Here is an 18,554-nt window from a genome sequence, read left to right on the forward strand (position 1 = left end):
CAGAAAACCAAACCGCTGATGGGATATCAAAAGGTATTCTACAACAATTAGATATAATCCTTCAAGGGAATCGCCAAAAACTGATAGCTCAGACATTTGATGATGCAAATGTCATGAAAGGCAAAAAAGCTGGTGCTCAGGCAAAAATAAAAGCAGATTATAGTAATGCACATTTCACTCATTGTTGTGCGCATCAACTTAATTTAATAATGAGGAATGCAGCAAGCATTACACGAAATGCTAGAATATTTATCTCTAACATTTTGGCTATTCCGACTTTCTTTTCTAGATCACCACAGCGTCTGTCCATTTTTCAAGAAGCATCTAGATGTAAGCATTCTACGTGTATCCGCCACAAAGTGGAACTTTAACATCCATAAATAGAGTTCATGAAAATGTTCAAGCATAAAAAAAACTGTCACTGAAATTCAGTCAACATCATATGTAGATGAGACCGTTGCAGAAGCGACAGGAATTCTGAAATATTTGAACGATGAAAATTTCATATTTTGGTTTAAGCTATTTCATAAAATTATGTCTCATGTTGAAATTAATTCTCGGGAAATTAGCATATATAAAGTCAATGAATACATAACAAATTTCAAAACTGCTATTTTAGAGATAAGAAACACCAAATACTGTGAAAATCCTTCACAAACACTCAAGGGCGAAGCTAAAGAACTGTGTGACTATATATCTGTTGATATAACGGACAGATATTCTTCAACTAAACATTTAATACTTGCTAAATTGTTTTACAAGATAAGCTTTGCTAGTTTTAAGAAAAAACTACCTACAGAAGAGATATCCTTGACAACTGAAGCATATCCCATGATTGACAAAGAAAAGTTTGAAACTGAGCTAGAAATATTTTATAGTAGGTCAGATATCCATGAATATTGAAAAGTAATTGATCTTCTGAAATTTATTTTGGAAAACAATTTAAACGATGTTCTTAGTGAAATCACAAAAGTCATAAAAATTATCCTGACAATTCCCATGACTACATAAGAGATAGAACGTTGTTTTTCAACCCTGGAAAGAATAAAAACTTTTCTAAGGAACACCATGGGTTGCGAAAGACTAAATGCACTTGCAGTGCTTTCAATTGAAAAAAAGTTCTTCAGCAATCATTCAGAAGTTAAGGAGAAAATTATCAATCTTTTCTCACAAATTAAAACAAGAAGAATGGAGTTTACTTTCAAATGAATGTAATAAGTAAAATATTTACATCTATTTAGGATTCCTTTAAGTTATTGTATTTTTATACGTGTGCATACGTATAAATTATATTTTTTATGTTTGTTTTATTTTTACACAATATTAAAACAATAGGTATTTTCTTTAAAACAGCACCCCCACTAATCTTAGGCACGAGCCGCCACTGATTACAATATAAACGGACCACGTGAAAAATTAAATTAGACGTAAGTGGCGAAATTATTGCAAAATATGACTTACACATGCGACGGCGCCTCTGTGTATCCCGTCGGGTGATGTAACTAAGGAAGGAAAACGAAAAGAAAATCTTTCGTCTATAGACGGATTATTAATATTTATATTGCATTAATCTGCATATGAGGATACTTACGGCTATTAAAAGGGCGAATGGGAAATCACAGAGCAGTCTATTTTAGGCAGCTGTGTGTGAGAGAGAGAGAGAGGACGAGCAGTGAAGATTATAGTTGCAGTTGGGAGTTGACAAAGAGTTTGGACGAATATTTATTATTATTATTATTATTATTAAATGTTACTTTTATTTAAGCTATTTCAGCCTCTTTTTTATCATTTTTATTGATTTTTTTTATTATTGATTTTTTTCACTTTGTTGTTGAGTTTCTGGTCCTGGCCAAAGTCAAGCTCAGCAGTAATATAATAAAGCCCTTTCTACTGCAGAATGGCAGGAAAATGACTCGGAAGGAAAGACGTCAGCATCAGTAAGTGAATAACTAGGTACATCCAGTCGTCTATACACTAGTTGACGGACAACAATGCATGACCCTAAATGACACTAGCTGTTTGAAAACCCTGATTAACATCCATAAGCCAGGCTTTAGTGCCATATTTGACCAAAAAATTAAAGAATGAACTGCTGCATGGAAATAGACTGGTGGACAAACACTGGGGCAACTAAAGAATAGAATACCAAAGTACCCCGTGGCCAAGTATATTCAAGCCGAATATGAAAAAAACTAGATTTCTGGCTGAAAAAGGGATGGCCGATGCCATATCCAGAAGAATAGCTATGTTCAGCTAATATCTTGATTCTGTTAATGGCAGTAGTGCAGAAATAAAAACAAAGTGAGATCTGTGATTGACTACAGGGAGCTCAATGACTTTGTCAATGCATTTACAGTAAATGTATGTGCACAGAAGTTACCAGAATGGCAGCGTGAAGGCTCTGATGTTGCCATATTGGACATGAAGAAGGCTTATGTTCAGATGTTTATACACAAATCATCACGACCCTTTCAGACATTATAAATACTTTACAGATGTTGAAGGGGCAAAGCTATTGCCTTGCACGACTTGAGTTTTGCCTGAATGTCGCACTGATAATAATGCAATCAATTATGAACACAGCAATTTCTCAGGATACGTCACTGCAACGTTTACCGATGAGCAACAAATACTCTGACAGGAAAGTCACGATTCACCACAAAAGCAGCTAGCGAAATGCTGCTATGAAGACGGCTCAGCATGATGCTCATAGACGTGGTTAAAGAGTATGGGCTAACAGTAGATGTTGCACTAGTCAAGCCAGGTGACAATAAAGCTGACAAATTGACAAGAGAACCACTGAACTTGAGCTCATTCAACGTACTTACCTTGTGAATAGACATCAGTTAAACATTAAGCAAATCGCATACATCCATCATCAGTGAACCCTGCAGCATAAAACGCACATTATATTTTGCCACACGGAAGGACCCAACTGTGTCGAAAGATGATGTACAAATGGTGGTTAAAACATGTGAGGCACGTCAGTCTATTGATCCTGTGCCTGTAGACTGGTGCAAAGAGAGGCTTGATTTGGAGGACAATTGGTACAGGTTGGGTGTGGACATTACTCATTAAGACAATGACTACTATCTTACATGCTTTGATTATGAGAGCAAGATTCGCCAGGCATTGTACACCAGCTGGAGTCCATATTTCATGAGCAAGGCCCACCAATCAAAATATTAACAGACAATGGCACCGCATTTACCAGCCAACACATTCTGCAGTTCCTGCAAGACTGAGGTGGGCGTCTCCAATTATGGTGTGCCTACAAATCAGGATGAAATGGTTGAGAGAAGTCACAGAAGTGTGAAAGCCATTGCAACAACAATGTTTGATACCAGATGTGGTTTACTGATATAACAGAACACCAAAGACAGTGCTTCAACATCTACAGCACCAGCCAACTAGATACACCAACAACGTCTGCGTACAAGGTGTTGACTCCATGGTACTCCCTGACCTGCAAGGTGCCTAGGACCAGCACCAAGTGGGAGAGATTGTTTGAGTTAGAATCCCTTGCAACAAGTGTACAAGCAATCCAGAATAGTTTGGGTGACTGACATCAACAGTCCACACTCAGTCACGGTTGATGGAATCCATTATCGTATAAAGAATTTATGCCCTTATCAAGGAGCTTGCACACCATTTGATACCACTAGTGCTTGTTGGAAGAAAGCAAACAACTGAACAGGCCAAGGTCTGTATTGATAGATGATGTTTCCGATGCAAGTAGCTCGGAAACCCCTGATGATAACAAAAATGATTGACTGCCGACAACAATGATGATGATAAGTCACACAAAAATAGCCTTGGGCATAATTTTCCCGTGGAGGAAATTTGCTGACAATGACAATGACAGCTGTGAAAAGGACGTATGGGAAAGCACAGATCAATCTTTTTTTTTTTTTTTGGACAGCTGCGAGAGAGAGAGAGAGAGAGAGAGAGAAAGAGTAGACGGTGAAGGTTACAGTTGAAGTCGGAAGTTAGCAAGGAGTTCAGATATTTATTTATTTATTATTATTATTATTATTGTGCTTACATCGATGACATTTTTGTCAACGAGGACGTGGTGCCCGCGACCCATGTAAGAGAACACCTAGCGCAGTTCGGGTTGGAGTGCAAGAACCTGGAGCGGTTGAAGGACGGTGCACGGGTGCTGGGATTGGTGATCTGGATGGAACGCAGTGAACTATGGTGGAAGCGAGGAAATGCAATTCCAGAAGCTCCCAGCATTGTTACGCGACGAACAATGTTTTCCCTATGTGGTCGACTTGTCGGGCATTTTCCGGTGTGCGGTTGGCTTCGTGTGGCTTGTGGAATATTTAGAAGGAGAGTAAGTTCGGTAATGAAGGGCTGGGATGATGAAGCAAGGGACGCCGTACTGCATCGTATGATGTTCGAAACCTTGGAATCTGTGCAGTGGAACGATCCGGTCCGGGGAAATTGGTGTGTGGATGGTAAAGAGCTGAATGTATGGGTCGATGCTAGCTCCCTAGCAATTGGTGCAGCCTTGGAGATGCGCGAAACAGTGTTGGAGGATGCATGTTGGCTGCGACCTGAAGGTGACTCTCAACATATCAACTTAGCCAAGCTGGATGCCGTATTGAAAGGTATCAATTTGGCTCTACAGTGGCAGAGCAAAGTGCTACACATAAAGACAGATTCTGTCTGCATATACCATTGGGACATCGGACACGCTAACTGGAAAGGCGCGAGAGCGCACCAAAGCAGCAAGCGAGATGCTTATTAGGAGGCGACTAAGCACTCTAAAGGAGCTCGTGAAAGAGTACGGGTTGACAGTGGATGTAATACTGGTTCCATCAGTACGAAACATTGCTGACTGATTGACACGAGTTCCACAGACATGGTTTGAGGCAATGAAAAAGAAAAACGGGCTTAACCCGGTGAAAGGCGCGGTTCACACAGACGAGCTGGATGAGAGTCAAATCATGGCTATTCACAAAGGTAGTGGACATCAGGGGGTGTGACGCACTACCTACTTTGTCAGGAAAAGTTGCCCAACCGCGACAAAAGCAACCGTTAAAACGGTTATACGAAAATGTGAGGAATGTCAGTCCATTGACCCAGCGCCAGTCAGGTGGGAAAAGGGAAAGCTGGAAGTTAACGAGAATTGGCAAAGAATTGGAATGGATATCATGCATTATGGCACCTTCCATTTTTTAACTCTAACAGACTGTGGTCCATCGCGTTTCTCCATTTGGAGGAAATTGGCAAGGCAGGACTCGGCAAGCATGATCCATCAGTTGGAAGCAGTGTTCCTCGAGCGTGGCTCGCCGCATGAAATCCTTTTAGACAATGACACGGCTTTCTGCAGCAACGCATTCCAAGCATTTGCACATAAATGGGGAGTTCACTTACGATTCCATTGTGCATTGTGCGAATGGCATAGCGGAGCGATGTCACCGTACAGTGAAACGAATAGCGGCTAGAATGCGCTGTCCCATACAGGAAGCTATCTACTGGTATAACATCACACCAAGAGACGACAAATCTTCCTTCACTGTGCCTGCCAACAGGATTTATCGATACAAAGTTTGAGTAAAGGAGACCAATCTCGCAACTGCGTCCGCAGATCCCAAGGAAAGCTCTTACCAGGTTGGAGCGCGCGTGTGGGTCAAAAGACTGCAAAATCGATGTACCACAAGGTTCGGCAAGGGTGAGGTGACCAAGGTAATCAGCCCTCAATCGATTTTGGTGGATGGTGTGCCTTGCCACGTGAAAGATCTGCACCCTCGCCATTATGTTGTTACATAGGAGGAAGAGGAAGACAGTACAATGTCTTCTGAACGAGCAGAGAGTATAATGCAGGACGATGGAGAGCCATATAATGCACATACTGAAGAAGCGGAAGAGGGACCACCCGTCTTGCCTTTACGAAGAAGTACCCGACAAAGACAGATACTGCCCCCCTGTCCCTGCCCTGATTGTGAAACACCGCCTATGAAATAGACTGGCGGCAATAACGGTGGTAATGAGGAAGATGACAGGAGGAAGTGCTGCCTCCGGTTCTTCGAAGAAGTACCCGACAAAAACGACTGCCCCCCCTGCCCCGTTTGTGATCATGAGATCAGGGGGGAGTGTAGCAGAATTAGCAGTAACCAAAATGAGAAATAGAGAGCTTACCTCGGATATGTCTGTTTTGGGCTGAGCGGAAGAGAGAGTTCCAAGATGGCGTCCATGGGCTTTTATTAGCGTTTACCCAATGTAATTATCGTTGAATCACGTCTGCTCTTGCGCGATTATGCAAATACACCGTTCCTGGCCGCTATAAAGGCAGGACACTGGAAAGGAGAGGGGGCGTTCTGCAGATTGTGTGTAGGTGATTCTGGCGAGTAGATTGTGCTTGTTACGACCCATGTGTCTGCGAGATGAGAGTTTTTGTTCCGTCTGTTTTTAGTTGTATTTTTTTGTTTGTTTTGCCTACTACATTTTTGTTTCAATTATTATTATTATTATTATTATTATTATTATTATTATTATTATTATATCTTAGTTTCATTCATTAGATCAAAATTATTGACAAAATCATCAACATACTAACTTCATGGTGTTTGTTTTTATTTATAAATTAGTTTAAAATGAAGTATGAGAAATAGCTTGAAATGTGACCTTGAAAAATTCGTTGAAATGCAAGCTCTTTATGATGGTTTAATATGATGGAGAAACTTTTGTTCAGACAACACCAGAACAACACTGTTATGAAGTATGTATCTACGACTACAACAAAGTACGTAGCTACGACTACAACCTCCTACAAAACTATGCATGTGAAAACACGACTAGCTTTGCAGGCCACCATTTTTAGCCAATAAAGCTGCGGCATATTCTTAACTCAATATCAGCTTTGTGTTCTCTATGCTTCTCGCTACTTAACATGGTGTCAGCGGGATTTCTCTCTTCAGAATGACCCCATATACACTCAGTGAACACTTCCAACATATGTTCGGCAAAAACCCACGCAGTATAATACTCTAGATTCTAGTCTTATGTACACTCTCGCCTCCGTATGGAAGAGACATTTAACGTGGATTTAAACAAGCTCGGAATTTTGACAAAGCCTATTCATCAATAACCATGGTGTATGCAATTCCACCACCAGCAAAAATGGAAATGGATGTCGATTTGCGAGAAAAATGGGCACTTTTCAAACTAACATGGGAGAACTATGCGGTCACAACGGCAATTGGGAAAATGCAGCAAACATACAAGTAGGCACACTTCTTTCAAGCAAGGAATGTCTGCAAATCTACAAAATCCTGCCAATGTCGACAGAGGATGGAGCAGACACAAAAAAAATTTTGGAAAGACTGACAGAGTACTTTGAACCCAAACAGAACATCATATACCAACGGTATATGTTTAATTCCTGTACACAGGAACATTTGACGTGTATTTGATCAAACTAAGACACTTAATCAAAACGTGTGACTGGTGTCATTGAGGATGAGCTACTGTGTGATCAAATAGTAACAGGCACCAGTAATAATAAGGTTCAGGCCAGGCTCCTCAGTGAATCTGAGCTCACCCTAGACAGGGCGATAGACATTTGCAGAAGGATTGAACAGGCTAAACAACAGCTCAGCAAACTGAACAACCCAACAGAAACTATCCACTACACCAAGGGAGATAAAAAAAGCCATGAAAATTCATAAAGGACTGTAAATTCTGAGAACAGAGCCATGACAAAGGAGAGTATCAAACTTATGGAGTCACATGTACTATCTGCTTAAAGCACAACCATATTGCCAGCCAGAGTATGCCAATCACAGGCGCAACCCACCCCATCACAACGGTAAAAAAATCTTTAACAGAGCGAACTGCAAAAGTGTGCTACATGGAAACAGAAGTAGTCAGCAGTGACAAAAGCATAATATGCGCTGAGAAGTCTCACAGATCGCAAACACTATCAGACAGACATTCTTATATCGACCCTGGGAGACAGCACAAAAATCTTATGCAAATTCCAAATTGACACTGGGGCCAGCTGCAGTACCTTAGCCTTTGCTGACTACAAACGCACTGTTACAACCGTCTCTCACAAAGTTGAAGCTGTATGACAACTCTATACTTCAACCTTTGGGGTCAATAACACTCCACTGTGAAATAAAGGGAATAAAAAAAGATCACCTTCCAACATCATTACTTTCTGGACGGGCTAGCTCTGCACTGAAGCTCATAGCTTTTAATACAGAATGTGTGCGACAGCTGAGTGAAGTAAAGGAGGCAAAACCAATGATAAAAGAAGAAATCCTCAACAACTACAGCGACATTTTCTCTGGATTGGGAAGGCTACCAGGTGAATATAAAATTGAAATTGACCCAAACATCAAGCCTATGCAAAATAGTCCTCGCTGAGTCCCTCTCCACTTAAAGCTGAGTTAAAAAGAAAACTTGACGAGATGGTCAACGAAGGAATAATAGCCTGGGTCGCTGAGCTACCTTCAGGGATCAATAACCTAGTTGTCATACAGAAACCTAATAAATTGCGAATATGCATTGACCCATATCAATTGAATAAGGCGATCAGGCACAACCATTACCCAACCCCAACAGTCGATGAAATCGCAACGAAAATGAAGAACGTCAGACTCTTCTCAGTTGTAGATGCCAAAAAGGTCATTCTCGACGAGCCATCCTCATATTTAACGATATGCTGGACCCGTTTTGGCAGGATACGGTGGCTTTGAATGCCAAGGGGAATCAGCTCAGCCCCCGAAGAATGACAGCGCCGACTCGACTGCTAGTTTGAAGGACTCCATAACATACAAGTGATGGCAGACGATACCATACTCTACGGGTCAGGTGATAGCGATGCAGAAGCTGAAAAAAGCCATGATGCTGCCCTTATGGCACGTCTAGAAAGGTGCCGCAAAGGAGTAAAACTCAATCTTAATAAATTCAACTTTAAAAAAAACTGTTAGCAACATGGGACATGCTTTCAGTATGCAAGTCAAAGCAATATCAGAGATGCAATGCCCTACGGACATCCAAAGCATTCAGTGATTACTAGGAGTCATAAACTACCTCGCCAAGTTTGCATCCAAACTCAGTACAGTATGTGAACCACTGCGACACTTACTGGACAAAGAATCTGTCTTTGACTGACTGCCACAACACGAAACAGCATTTATTCAGATTAAAAAGCTCATCACCGAAGCCCCTCTTCTTCACTATTATCAATAAGGAGGTCTCACTTGAATGTGACAGCTCGGAAGTCGGTCTCGGGGCAGTCCTAACACAGGAAGGGCATCCCGTTGCATATGCATCCCGAGCACTCACAAAAACTGAGCAAAACTATGCCCATATTGAGAAAGAGTGTCTTGTCATCGTATTTGCCACAGAACGTTTTGAACAATACATTCTCGGTAAAGAGAAAGTATTCTCCGACCATAAACCATTGAAAACAATACTCACAAAACCTATTCATGTGAGCCCAAAGAGACTCCAGCGGATGCAGCTAAGGCTCTAAAAATACTCCTTAGACATGAAATACAAGCCAGGACTCCAAATGTACATTAGCGATACCCTGTCTCATGCATCACTACCTACTCCTGAAGCCACAACAGAAGATAACTGCACCATATTCCAACTACAAGAACAGGAACTCGCAAGAAACTTGGAAAACATCAATATGGAAGACAGCCTCTTTGTCACAGACCACCACCTCTTACAAATTCGAGAAGATACCAGTCATGACATAAGACTACAGACACAAATAAAGATTACAAAAACAAAAAAGGGCTGGCCCAAGGACAAAAACGACAGCCCATTAAACATCAGAGAATACTGGCCATACCACAATGAACTGTGTTATGAAAATGGTCTAGCCTACCGAGGCACACGGCTTATGATTCCAACCAAACTCAGACCCGAGATGATGACTATGGCACACAGATCTCACCTGGGCATTCAGTACACACTGAACATAGCCCACGACATAATGTTCTGGCCACGAATGTATGCAGAGATCACCGAGATAGTCCAAGGGTGTGAAAGCTGTCAACTGACCCAACCTTAACAACAGTGACAACCTCTGATGGCCCACTTTATACCAGTACACCCATAGCAGTATGTGGCCAGTGACTGCTTTGAACTAAATGGTAAATACTTTGTGGTATTGGTTGACATATACTCAAATTTTGTGGCGGTCAGCCTGCTCCCACACCTAAGTGGGAATTCCCTTGTCAAAGTTCTCAAACCTATCTTTGCTGTATATGGCACACCAACAGCAATGATAACTGATAATGCAACCAACTACACGAGCAGTGGCTTCCGTAGATTTCTGGAATCATGGGACATTGAACATATAACTTCTAGCCCTCACCATGATCAATCGAACAAATGGGCCGAAGCGGCAGTGAAATTGATGAAATCTACAAAGAAATGCACGGACATGTGGAAAGCCATACTGGAATGGCGTAATGCTACAACACCTGGTTTGCACAGCTCACCAGCACAAAGATTATTTTCCAGGCGCACTTGCTCCATGCTACCCTGCAAAACCACAGATTACACACCACAAGTGCAAGCAGAGGTACAAGATAGCCTCATAAAAAAGCGACAAATGGCAAAAACATATTTTGACCATCATAGCAAGCCACTACCCAATCTCATCATAGGACAACCTGTAAGGGTGAAATGCCACCCACAAAGCCCTAACAGCTACTGGGAATCGGGCACAGTCATTAGTAAAGTAGCACCACACAGTTATGGGGTCAAAGTAAATGGAAGATTTTATAGAAGAAACAGAATCCACATCCGTCAACCAACCACATCTGTCAACCAACCACTCTCCCAACTGGTGTAGACTCCATACCACAATATGCCTCCATGCCACAGCATCTGAGACAAAGATTATCAGGTAAACCCAGGATCACAACGATCCCTAACATATGAGAAACAACGTTGTAGGTCTAACCGGGTGATCAAACCCCCTGCACAACTGAGAGACTACACACCCTCATGCACACACGCGCACACACACACACATACACACACACACACACACACGCACACACACCGACTATTACACACTACACATCTCGTTCAGTCAAACCAAGAACCAATGGGGAAAAAAGGGGGATGTTATGAAGTATGTATCTACGATTACAACAAAGTATGTAGCTACAACTACAACCTCCTGCGAAACTATATGTGTGAAAATACGATTAGCTTCACAGGCCACCATTTCTAGGCAATAAAGCTGCGCCATATTCTTAACTCAATATCGGCTTTATGTTCTCTCTGCTTCTCGCTACTTAACAAACACCAACAGAAATTCTAAAAAAACTTTTTCAACTCTTTGTTCTCTACTCAGGTCCACCATGTTTTTCCATTTGTCTCACTGTCATCGCATCTTGTTTTTAAAAACAGATTGATCGGCGCATGCATGCAAATTTTACACACCACCAACAACTCTGAGCATGCGCCTTGATCCTATTTTCAATGCCTGCCTAATGAAACAACGTCATCACTTTCAAATCGGCAAGTTCTCATTTCTATTGTCACAAAATGAATGTGTTAAATACCAAAATGCCATAATAATACTTACGTATTCGGCCTTCATTGCAAAGAAACTGCAAAGTGTCCATGATGAAGAGGAGCTGTGCCCTCAGCTCTTGTCCTTTGTTATCACATTCGGATATTAATTTATCGTAACAAAATTTGAATTTGGGTAAATTTCTGGAAAAAGTGATCAATAATTTTTTTTTACAAGCTACTAAAAATAGAAAAGTGTTCATTAAAAGATACAAATTGAACAGAGTAAGCATGATTTGAATACATCGGACCTGTTCTCATCTTCAGTGTCATTTTCACAACGTTTTGCTCGATGTAACCTTCGACCTTCTTCAGGTGTATCTTATTGAACTCGGGAATGTTTCTGTCGAACTCGGGAGTTTGGACAGAATATTGAACAGAACTCTTTATTTACTTCACGAGATAGCATACACTTGTTCTGTAGGACAAGATTGGATAAAGGTCCTAAGTAATTCACATTTGCATTTTTTGGTCACCCACACTGAGAATTGAACCTTCAACCTTCAGGAGAATATCACTTTTACAATTGATTTTTCCAAATACATCAACCACTGTGCCATGGGTATTTTGTGGATAAGATATGCCTGATATACTTGAAGAAAGTCGGAGATTACATCAGCCGAAATCTTGTGAAAATGACACAAGATAAGAACAGAAGTCCGATGAATCCAAATAATATGCATAACTAATCCTCATCTCAAAAATTCAGAAACGTTGAATAGAATAATTTAACAATCTATATGCTGTTCCGTGAGATCTCGTTTGTATTTGTTCTTTTTATATGACTTATATACTAGCGAGACTTGTGGAAATTCCACAGTGGCATCTTTCAGGTGTAATTTTACCAAATCGTTAAAGTACTTAAGTAATCTGGCATTAGCCGATAAAACGATGTAACTTTAAAGCTTCCTTTCTAGAACAATTGCTCTTGACATTTCAAAGGCATTCAATAAGGTATGGCATAAAGGCTTACTTCACAAGATTTCCAGCTACGATATAACTGGAAATGTTTTCTCAATTATTAAATCATTTCTCTCTAATAGGCTCATAAGAGTAGTGGTTGATGGGCAGAAATTAGCGGCCCACAGTATTAATGCTGGAGTCCCTCAAGGATCCATCCTTGGCCCAACTCACTTCCTGATCTACATCAATGATCTCCCAAAACACATACTTAAATCATTCCTTGACCTCTATGCTGATGACACTACCATCTATAGCAACACATCTAAGGCCGTACATGACAAAGTTCTCTCTCCTCTGATCTTGAGCGCATGGTACAGTGGGGGAAGAGGTGGCTGGTTACTTTTAATGCATCTAAAACCAAGCTCCTATCTATACATCATCAACGCTCTGATCCCCATCTGGCATCAATTGAAATGGATGGCTCTCGTCTTGGGGAGGCTCCATGTTTTGACAAGCTTCTGGGCTTTACCTTTACCCCTGATCTGAAATGGAACACGTACATCAAGTCTATTGCCCAGGTTGCTGGGAAAATGGTGGGATCCTTCTACCGTTCCAGAAGATATCTCACTACTGATGCAATTCTCTATCTGTATAAAAGCCTAGTACGCCCAAGGATGGAGCACTTCTGCCACATCTGGGAAGGAGCTGCTGAAAACAGCCTATCCTGCCTTGACAGAGTACAAAATAGATTTCGAGGCTTAGTGGGGGATGCCTTTTTCTATTCCCTTCTCTTCTTCATGAGAGACGTTGCGAGCATGTCTTTGTTTTATCGTTATTTCCATGGTAAGTGCTCGTCCAAGCTCCAATCTCTGCCCCCCGCCAATCTTTCACAAAAAAAACCGTCTAGCTGAAACCACTGTCAGTAATTTTCCCCACTCTATCTGTGCCTACATCAAAACGTAGATTCCGTGAATAAAGCTTCTTTCTTAGAAGTGCATGCCTGTCGAACTCTCTTCTGTTTGCCTGTTTCCTACCTGACTACAACTTGGGTGTCTTCAAGTCCAACATGAACAAATTCCTGATGAATCGCCCCCCCCTTAAGTAAAACACTTTATCAACTCTCCACTAGTAACGATTACTACGATACTATGCCATTGATTACTGTACACGCAATAACCCTTATCCCCGAGTGGCTTCCGGGCCTTGATAAGTGGTAACCTCCATGTAAAAAAAAAAGCTAAAAATCAAATAATCGTATAGAATAACGTCTCTTTATATTAAAAGAAATAAATGACAATGTAATGCTAACACTACAAATCGAAAATTAATTTCTTTTGAACAAAGAATTTAAGACGCCGGAAGCGTACACAAGCCAAGAGAGGAAAAAGTAGAAATAATTCTCAGTTTTGGGTAACTCTTCTAGTATTTATCTTTAAGATTTTCCGTCAATCCTGGTTCAGGCTCGATCGAGTGAAGTAACAGACACAGACAAATTTCAAAACAAACAAGCCGGGGGCGGGGAATAGAAATGCACCAAATAAAATATAACAAAACCTACCGTAAATGTACTGAATATATATTTTTTATTATTTATTTTAAAAGAAAAGTTGCATTTTGTATTATTTATTAAATTTTATATTTTTTTTTGTTTTTTTTTGCAAATTATTTTAATTCAACAAAATTTGTTTTGGTGAACATGTACAAGAGTACCCCCCCCCCCAAAAAAAATAATTTTACTGAATAATTGTAAGGCGTCTTCAGTTGGCGTAAGGGAGCACTATGATCGATTTTTTATAGTAATAAAAGACATTTAATTACTCCAAATCTATTATTTTTTTTTAATAAATGATGACACAGGTACGTACGTTAAAGGTATTAATTATTAGGTTGAGAAGAAAGTTCTTTCCTAATTTTATTTAATTTTCATTTCAAATGATGAAGGTTTACTTTGTATATCATTTTAAAGAGCGTTTTTTCGCTCTATCTAATTGTTAAAATTACAATCGTTTTAAAGCAATTGTTTTCTTTATATAATGTTGAAAAAAAGAAAATAGAAAAAAAAAAGCAAATGAGCACATTTTTTAATTTCAATTCAAGCTAGGCCGAAAAGATGCTGAAACAGCTCGTGATATCAATGAAGTGTTTGGTCCAGGTACCACTACTGATTGCACAGCACAATAATGGTTTAAGAAATTGTGTGGTAGCGACGAGTCTTAAAGGATCATAGTGGTCGGCCATCGGATATTGACCCCCAATCAATTAACAGCCTTCGTCAAAGCCAATCCACGCACAACTGTACATAATTACGACAATTTCCAACCACTTGAGAGAGACTAGAAAGACAACAAAAACTTGATAAATGGGTGCCTCACAAATTGAACAAAACTAAAAGAAACGCCATTATGAAATGCCATCTTTCCTTCTTTTACGCAACAAGAACGACCTGTTTCTCAACCAGGTTGTGACTTGCGATGAAAAGTGGGTTATTTATGACAACCAGCGACGCTCAGCTCAGTGGTTGGATGCCAACGAAGCTCCACGACACTTCCTGAAGCCAGAGTTGTACCAAAAGAAAATCATGCTGACTGTTTGGTGATCTGCAACTGGTCTCTTCCATTACAGACTTTTTTGAATGCAGGTGAAACCATTATGATGGGGGAAGTACTGTCGACAAATGGATGAAACGCATCAGAAACTTCGACAACAACACTCAGCATTAGTTAACAGAAAAGGCCTAATTCTCCTCCACAACAATGCCTGACTGCACATTGCTAAACTGACCCTGCAGAAATTGAAAGAATTGGGCTACGAAACTCTACCTCATTCGCTATACTCTCTGGCCTTTTCACCTATTGACTACCACTTTTTTCTGTGGGCTACAAAAACCTAAGCGATATCTAAAACGTCTTCAGCGACTTTAACGACTTCCTCGCCACTAAAACACAAGATTTTTACGTTACAGTCATCAATACACTTGTTTTGCATTGGCAAACGTGAGTTGATTTTGATGGTGCTTATTTCGATCAATAAATTTTTGTTTGAGCCGAGATATATTTATCTGAATTTAAAAGTCAAAAACCTCAAGAACTTTCTTGTCAACCTGATATATAGATATACATCTTATGTAGGTATCATTTTATTAATCCATACAGTGTGTTATATAAGCGATAATACATTCTTTAGTTGTTTTGTGACCAGTCTTTTAAATCTTAAGAAATTAAATTACTTTAGATTAGATTTGTTATTGCTACTATTACCTTCCGTGCTCATGAATAAAACATATTGTGTAACAATACGTTGTTATGTAAATAAATGCAAGAAAAATAGATTTTAAAAGTAAGTTTACCTGCATACGACTGTTAACTTATGTTCTGTCCAGTCAGGAACTGGGTCAATAATAAATGTGGCCAAATCAAGTTCAGACAATTCCAGATTGGAGGCACAATGATCGATTCTTCTTTCAATGTTGCTCAAAGAGCATGCATATTCATTATCTGAAATATTGAATTTTCTTGGATAAATGGTCTAAGAATTTCAAAAAAGAAAGAAAAAAAAAATGTATGTTTTGGGCCAAAGTGACCAAATCAAGGAATAAAACAATTTCTCGTTTTGTGCAGAACCCATTTCAACTCTGCTGAGTACAGTCTATTGTTTCTGCACAAACTTTGCATTCGACGGTACATTGTTGCTTTCTTAAACTGGTTTTGTATCTAAATATATTTAAGTACTTTAAAAACAAACGTTATTTACTACAACATAGAAAATCTTTCGAAAAAATATCAAGGTTTATGACTTGCTTTTTGTTTTTACTATCATTTTTTATTATTAAGAGAAAATTTCAAATGTTAACATTTCTCATGGATTTTTTCATCGAGCACATGAGATACATACGATAGTCTAATGGATAAGCAGGTATTCTCTAAATGATTTTAAAAACTAAAATGTCGGGAAATTTAACTAAAAAAGGGAAATAAATGGGGATATTTGTTTTGTAGTAAGTGGTTAGATAATTTCAAATGTGGCATGACAACTAATAAAAAGTCTGTGTAAAATGATGATGATGATGATGATGATGATGACGACGACGACGACGACCACCACCACCACCACCACAACAACCAAGTACTGTTCACTTTGAGAATAGTATAAGGTATGATATTTGCAACACATATCATTTGAACCCTTCTCATATACGAAAGTTGAGTAATAAAAACAAAAATGAAAGAATATAGATGGATTTGATTCCAGGATTGTCTGCCACTGCAAATTTAAATTACATGTTCATTGCAATGGAATCCAAAGTTAAAAATATGGTTCCAGATGATGTTGGATTATTCAAATGACGAAGTTATAAAGTTATCATAACTCTAAGTAAGTGGAAGGTCAGTAATGCTGCTAAAACTAAAAGAAAATCTAGTGTCCAAATATGTCATAGACTCTTGCATACTGGAAGAAATATTTTGAAATGAACAGCCTTCAAAGGTTGCGATCAAAGAGTTCAGAAAGCTGATCATTAAGGAGTGAGGAGAGCATGAAAGTCACATGAACTCGAAAAAAAATGGTTTATGAATGACATTAATGCAAAGAGATCCTAAAACAATGGAGTATGTTCTTGGTTATTGTTAATAGACGATGATGTAAATTCATAATGGGATACAGGACGACCAGCCAGAAAAATATTTTAACAGATAAAGCCTGGAGCAGCTATTTTAACCTCAGTTTATAGCTGAGGTAAGGGCCAGAGGTCAGTTCTAAGTAGACGGTCGGTACCCAGTCCAAATATTTTTATAATGTATAGCAAAGTGTGGCGGCATTATATTTATCCTGCTAGTCATAAGTGGAAAACAGTATCTTAGTAAAACTGATAGTACATATAAGTGCCGGTCTGAAAAAAAAAAGAAAAGAAAAATATACACGGATCTAAAAGGAGAACCGTCAAAAGAAGGTGTGATGCTTCGATTTGTGTGGATTGGAACTAAGAAGATTAATTTCAGGCACGTTGTGTCAACTGATAAGCCAGCTTGGGACTGACCAGAAATTATCAACTGTATAATTAGCTCTGTAAGAGAAACAAACAATTCCAAACAGTTTAATGTGAGGTGTAACGGAAGTGATACATCAGATGCAAATCCGTTAAAAACAACATTAGATTAAGATACTATAATTATTCCTTTTGTACATTTGTTATGCAGTCTATAAAGTTTGGAATGCCTCAACAGGGGGGGGGGCACTGCTAATATCAAATTAGTTATTAATAACCAGTGGTTATTCAATATAGTGTTCTTGATTATTTGTATTTTGTGTATTATTTGCAAATGAGAGTTATTTCTATATTTGCTGCTTTCACTAAAATAAAGAACATTAATAATACAGAGCAGCTACAACGGTGACTTTTACAGAAACGTCCGGAAAGCAATGATAACTTACAGTGAATAAATGTTGTAAGTAAATATAATTACTTTTTTGGTTGATTTTTGCTTCAGATTTTCCATCTTTTGTTAATAATTATTGTGCTTTGAAATGCATTCATTTGCATATGTATTACGGTAAGAATAACAAATTTTGGAAAGGGGTGAAGGTCGAGTGTTTGGCATTAAAGCGAACACAACAGAATGTAAGAAATCGTATGCATTGCCAATCCTTTTGTATTACTAGATCTTATTAGATTACAAGCTATTTTCGGCAAGAAATGAAGGAGTTTAATTACAAGTCGAAAGTGAAATTTTTTTTTAATTGGTGTCGGCATATTCTGGAGAATTTTAAATAAGCATTAGAAAGTCAGAATATGTGAAAATTGTCGTCGTGCTATGAGGAATTTTAAATACGTATTTGAAAGTCGAACTTTCTAAGAATTGGAGTCGTGCGATGTAGAATTTTAAGTAAATCGTCAAGAGTCGAATTTTAGAAATTTGTCGTCGGTATGAAATTGAGAAATTAAATTAGGTTTCGAATCGATTTTTTTAAATATTGCCATCGTTGTATGATGTAGAAGATAATTGCAATTCGTCTTTGACGTTGTTTTATGTTTGGAAGTCAACAAAAATGTAGCTGGCTAGTAGTATCTAGTCTTATATGAAGGGCTAGGT

At 39.1% G+C, this 18,554-nt stretch overlaps 1 protein-coding gene across 1 annotated transcript in view; it reads right to left on the reverse strand.

Moving 5' to 3' along the window:
• Window positions 1-18,554, reverse strand: part of LOC145252327 (uncharacterized) — a 332,123-nt gene that overhangs the window by 79,242 nt on the left and 234,327 nt on the right. The window contains exons 6-7 of the mRNA XM_080111736.1: window positions 15,815-15,962; window positions 11,579-11,709 (exon numbers count right to left, since the gene is read on the reverse strand). Coding sequence (XP_079967862.1) covers window positions 11,579-11,709; window positions 15,815-15,962 — 279 coding nt within the window. The remainder of the gene's footprint in view (window positions 1-11,578; window positions 11,710-15,814; window positions 15,963-18,554) is intronic.

This window comes from Euprymna scolopes, chromosome 29, assembly GCF_053919585.1.
Source record: "Euprymna scolopes isolate OS-2025 chromosome 29, ASM5391958v1, whole genome shotgun sequence".
Lineage (NCBI taxonomy): Eukaryota > Metazoa > Mollusca > Cephalopoda > Sepiida > Sepiolidae > Euprymna > Euprymna scolopes.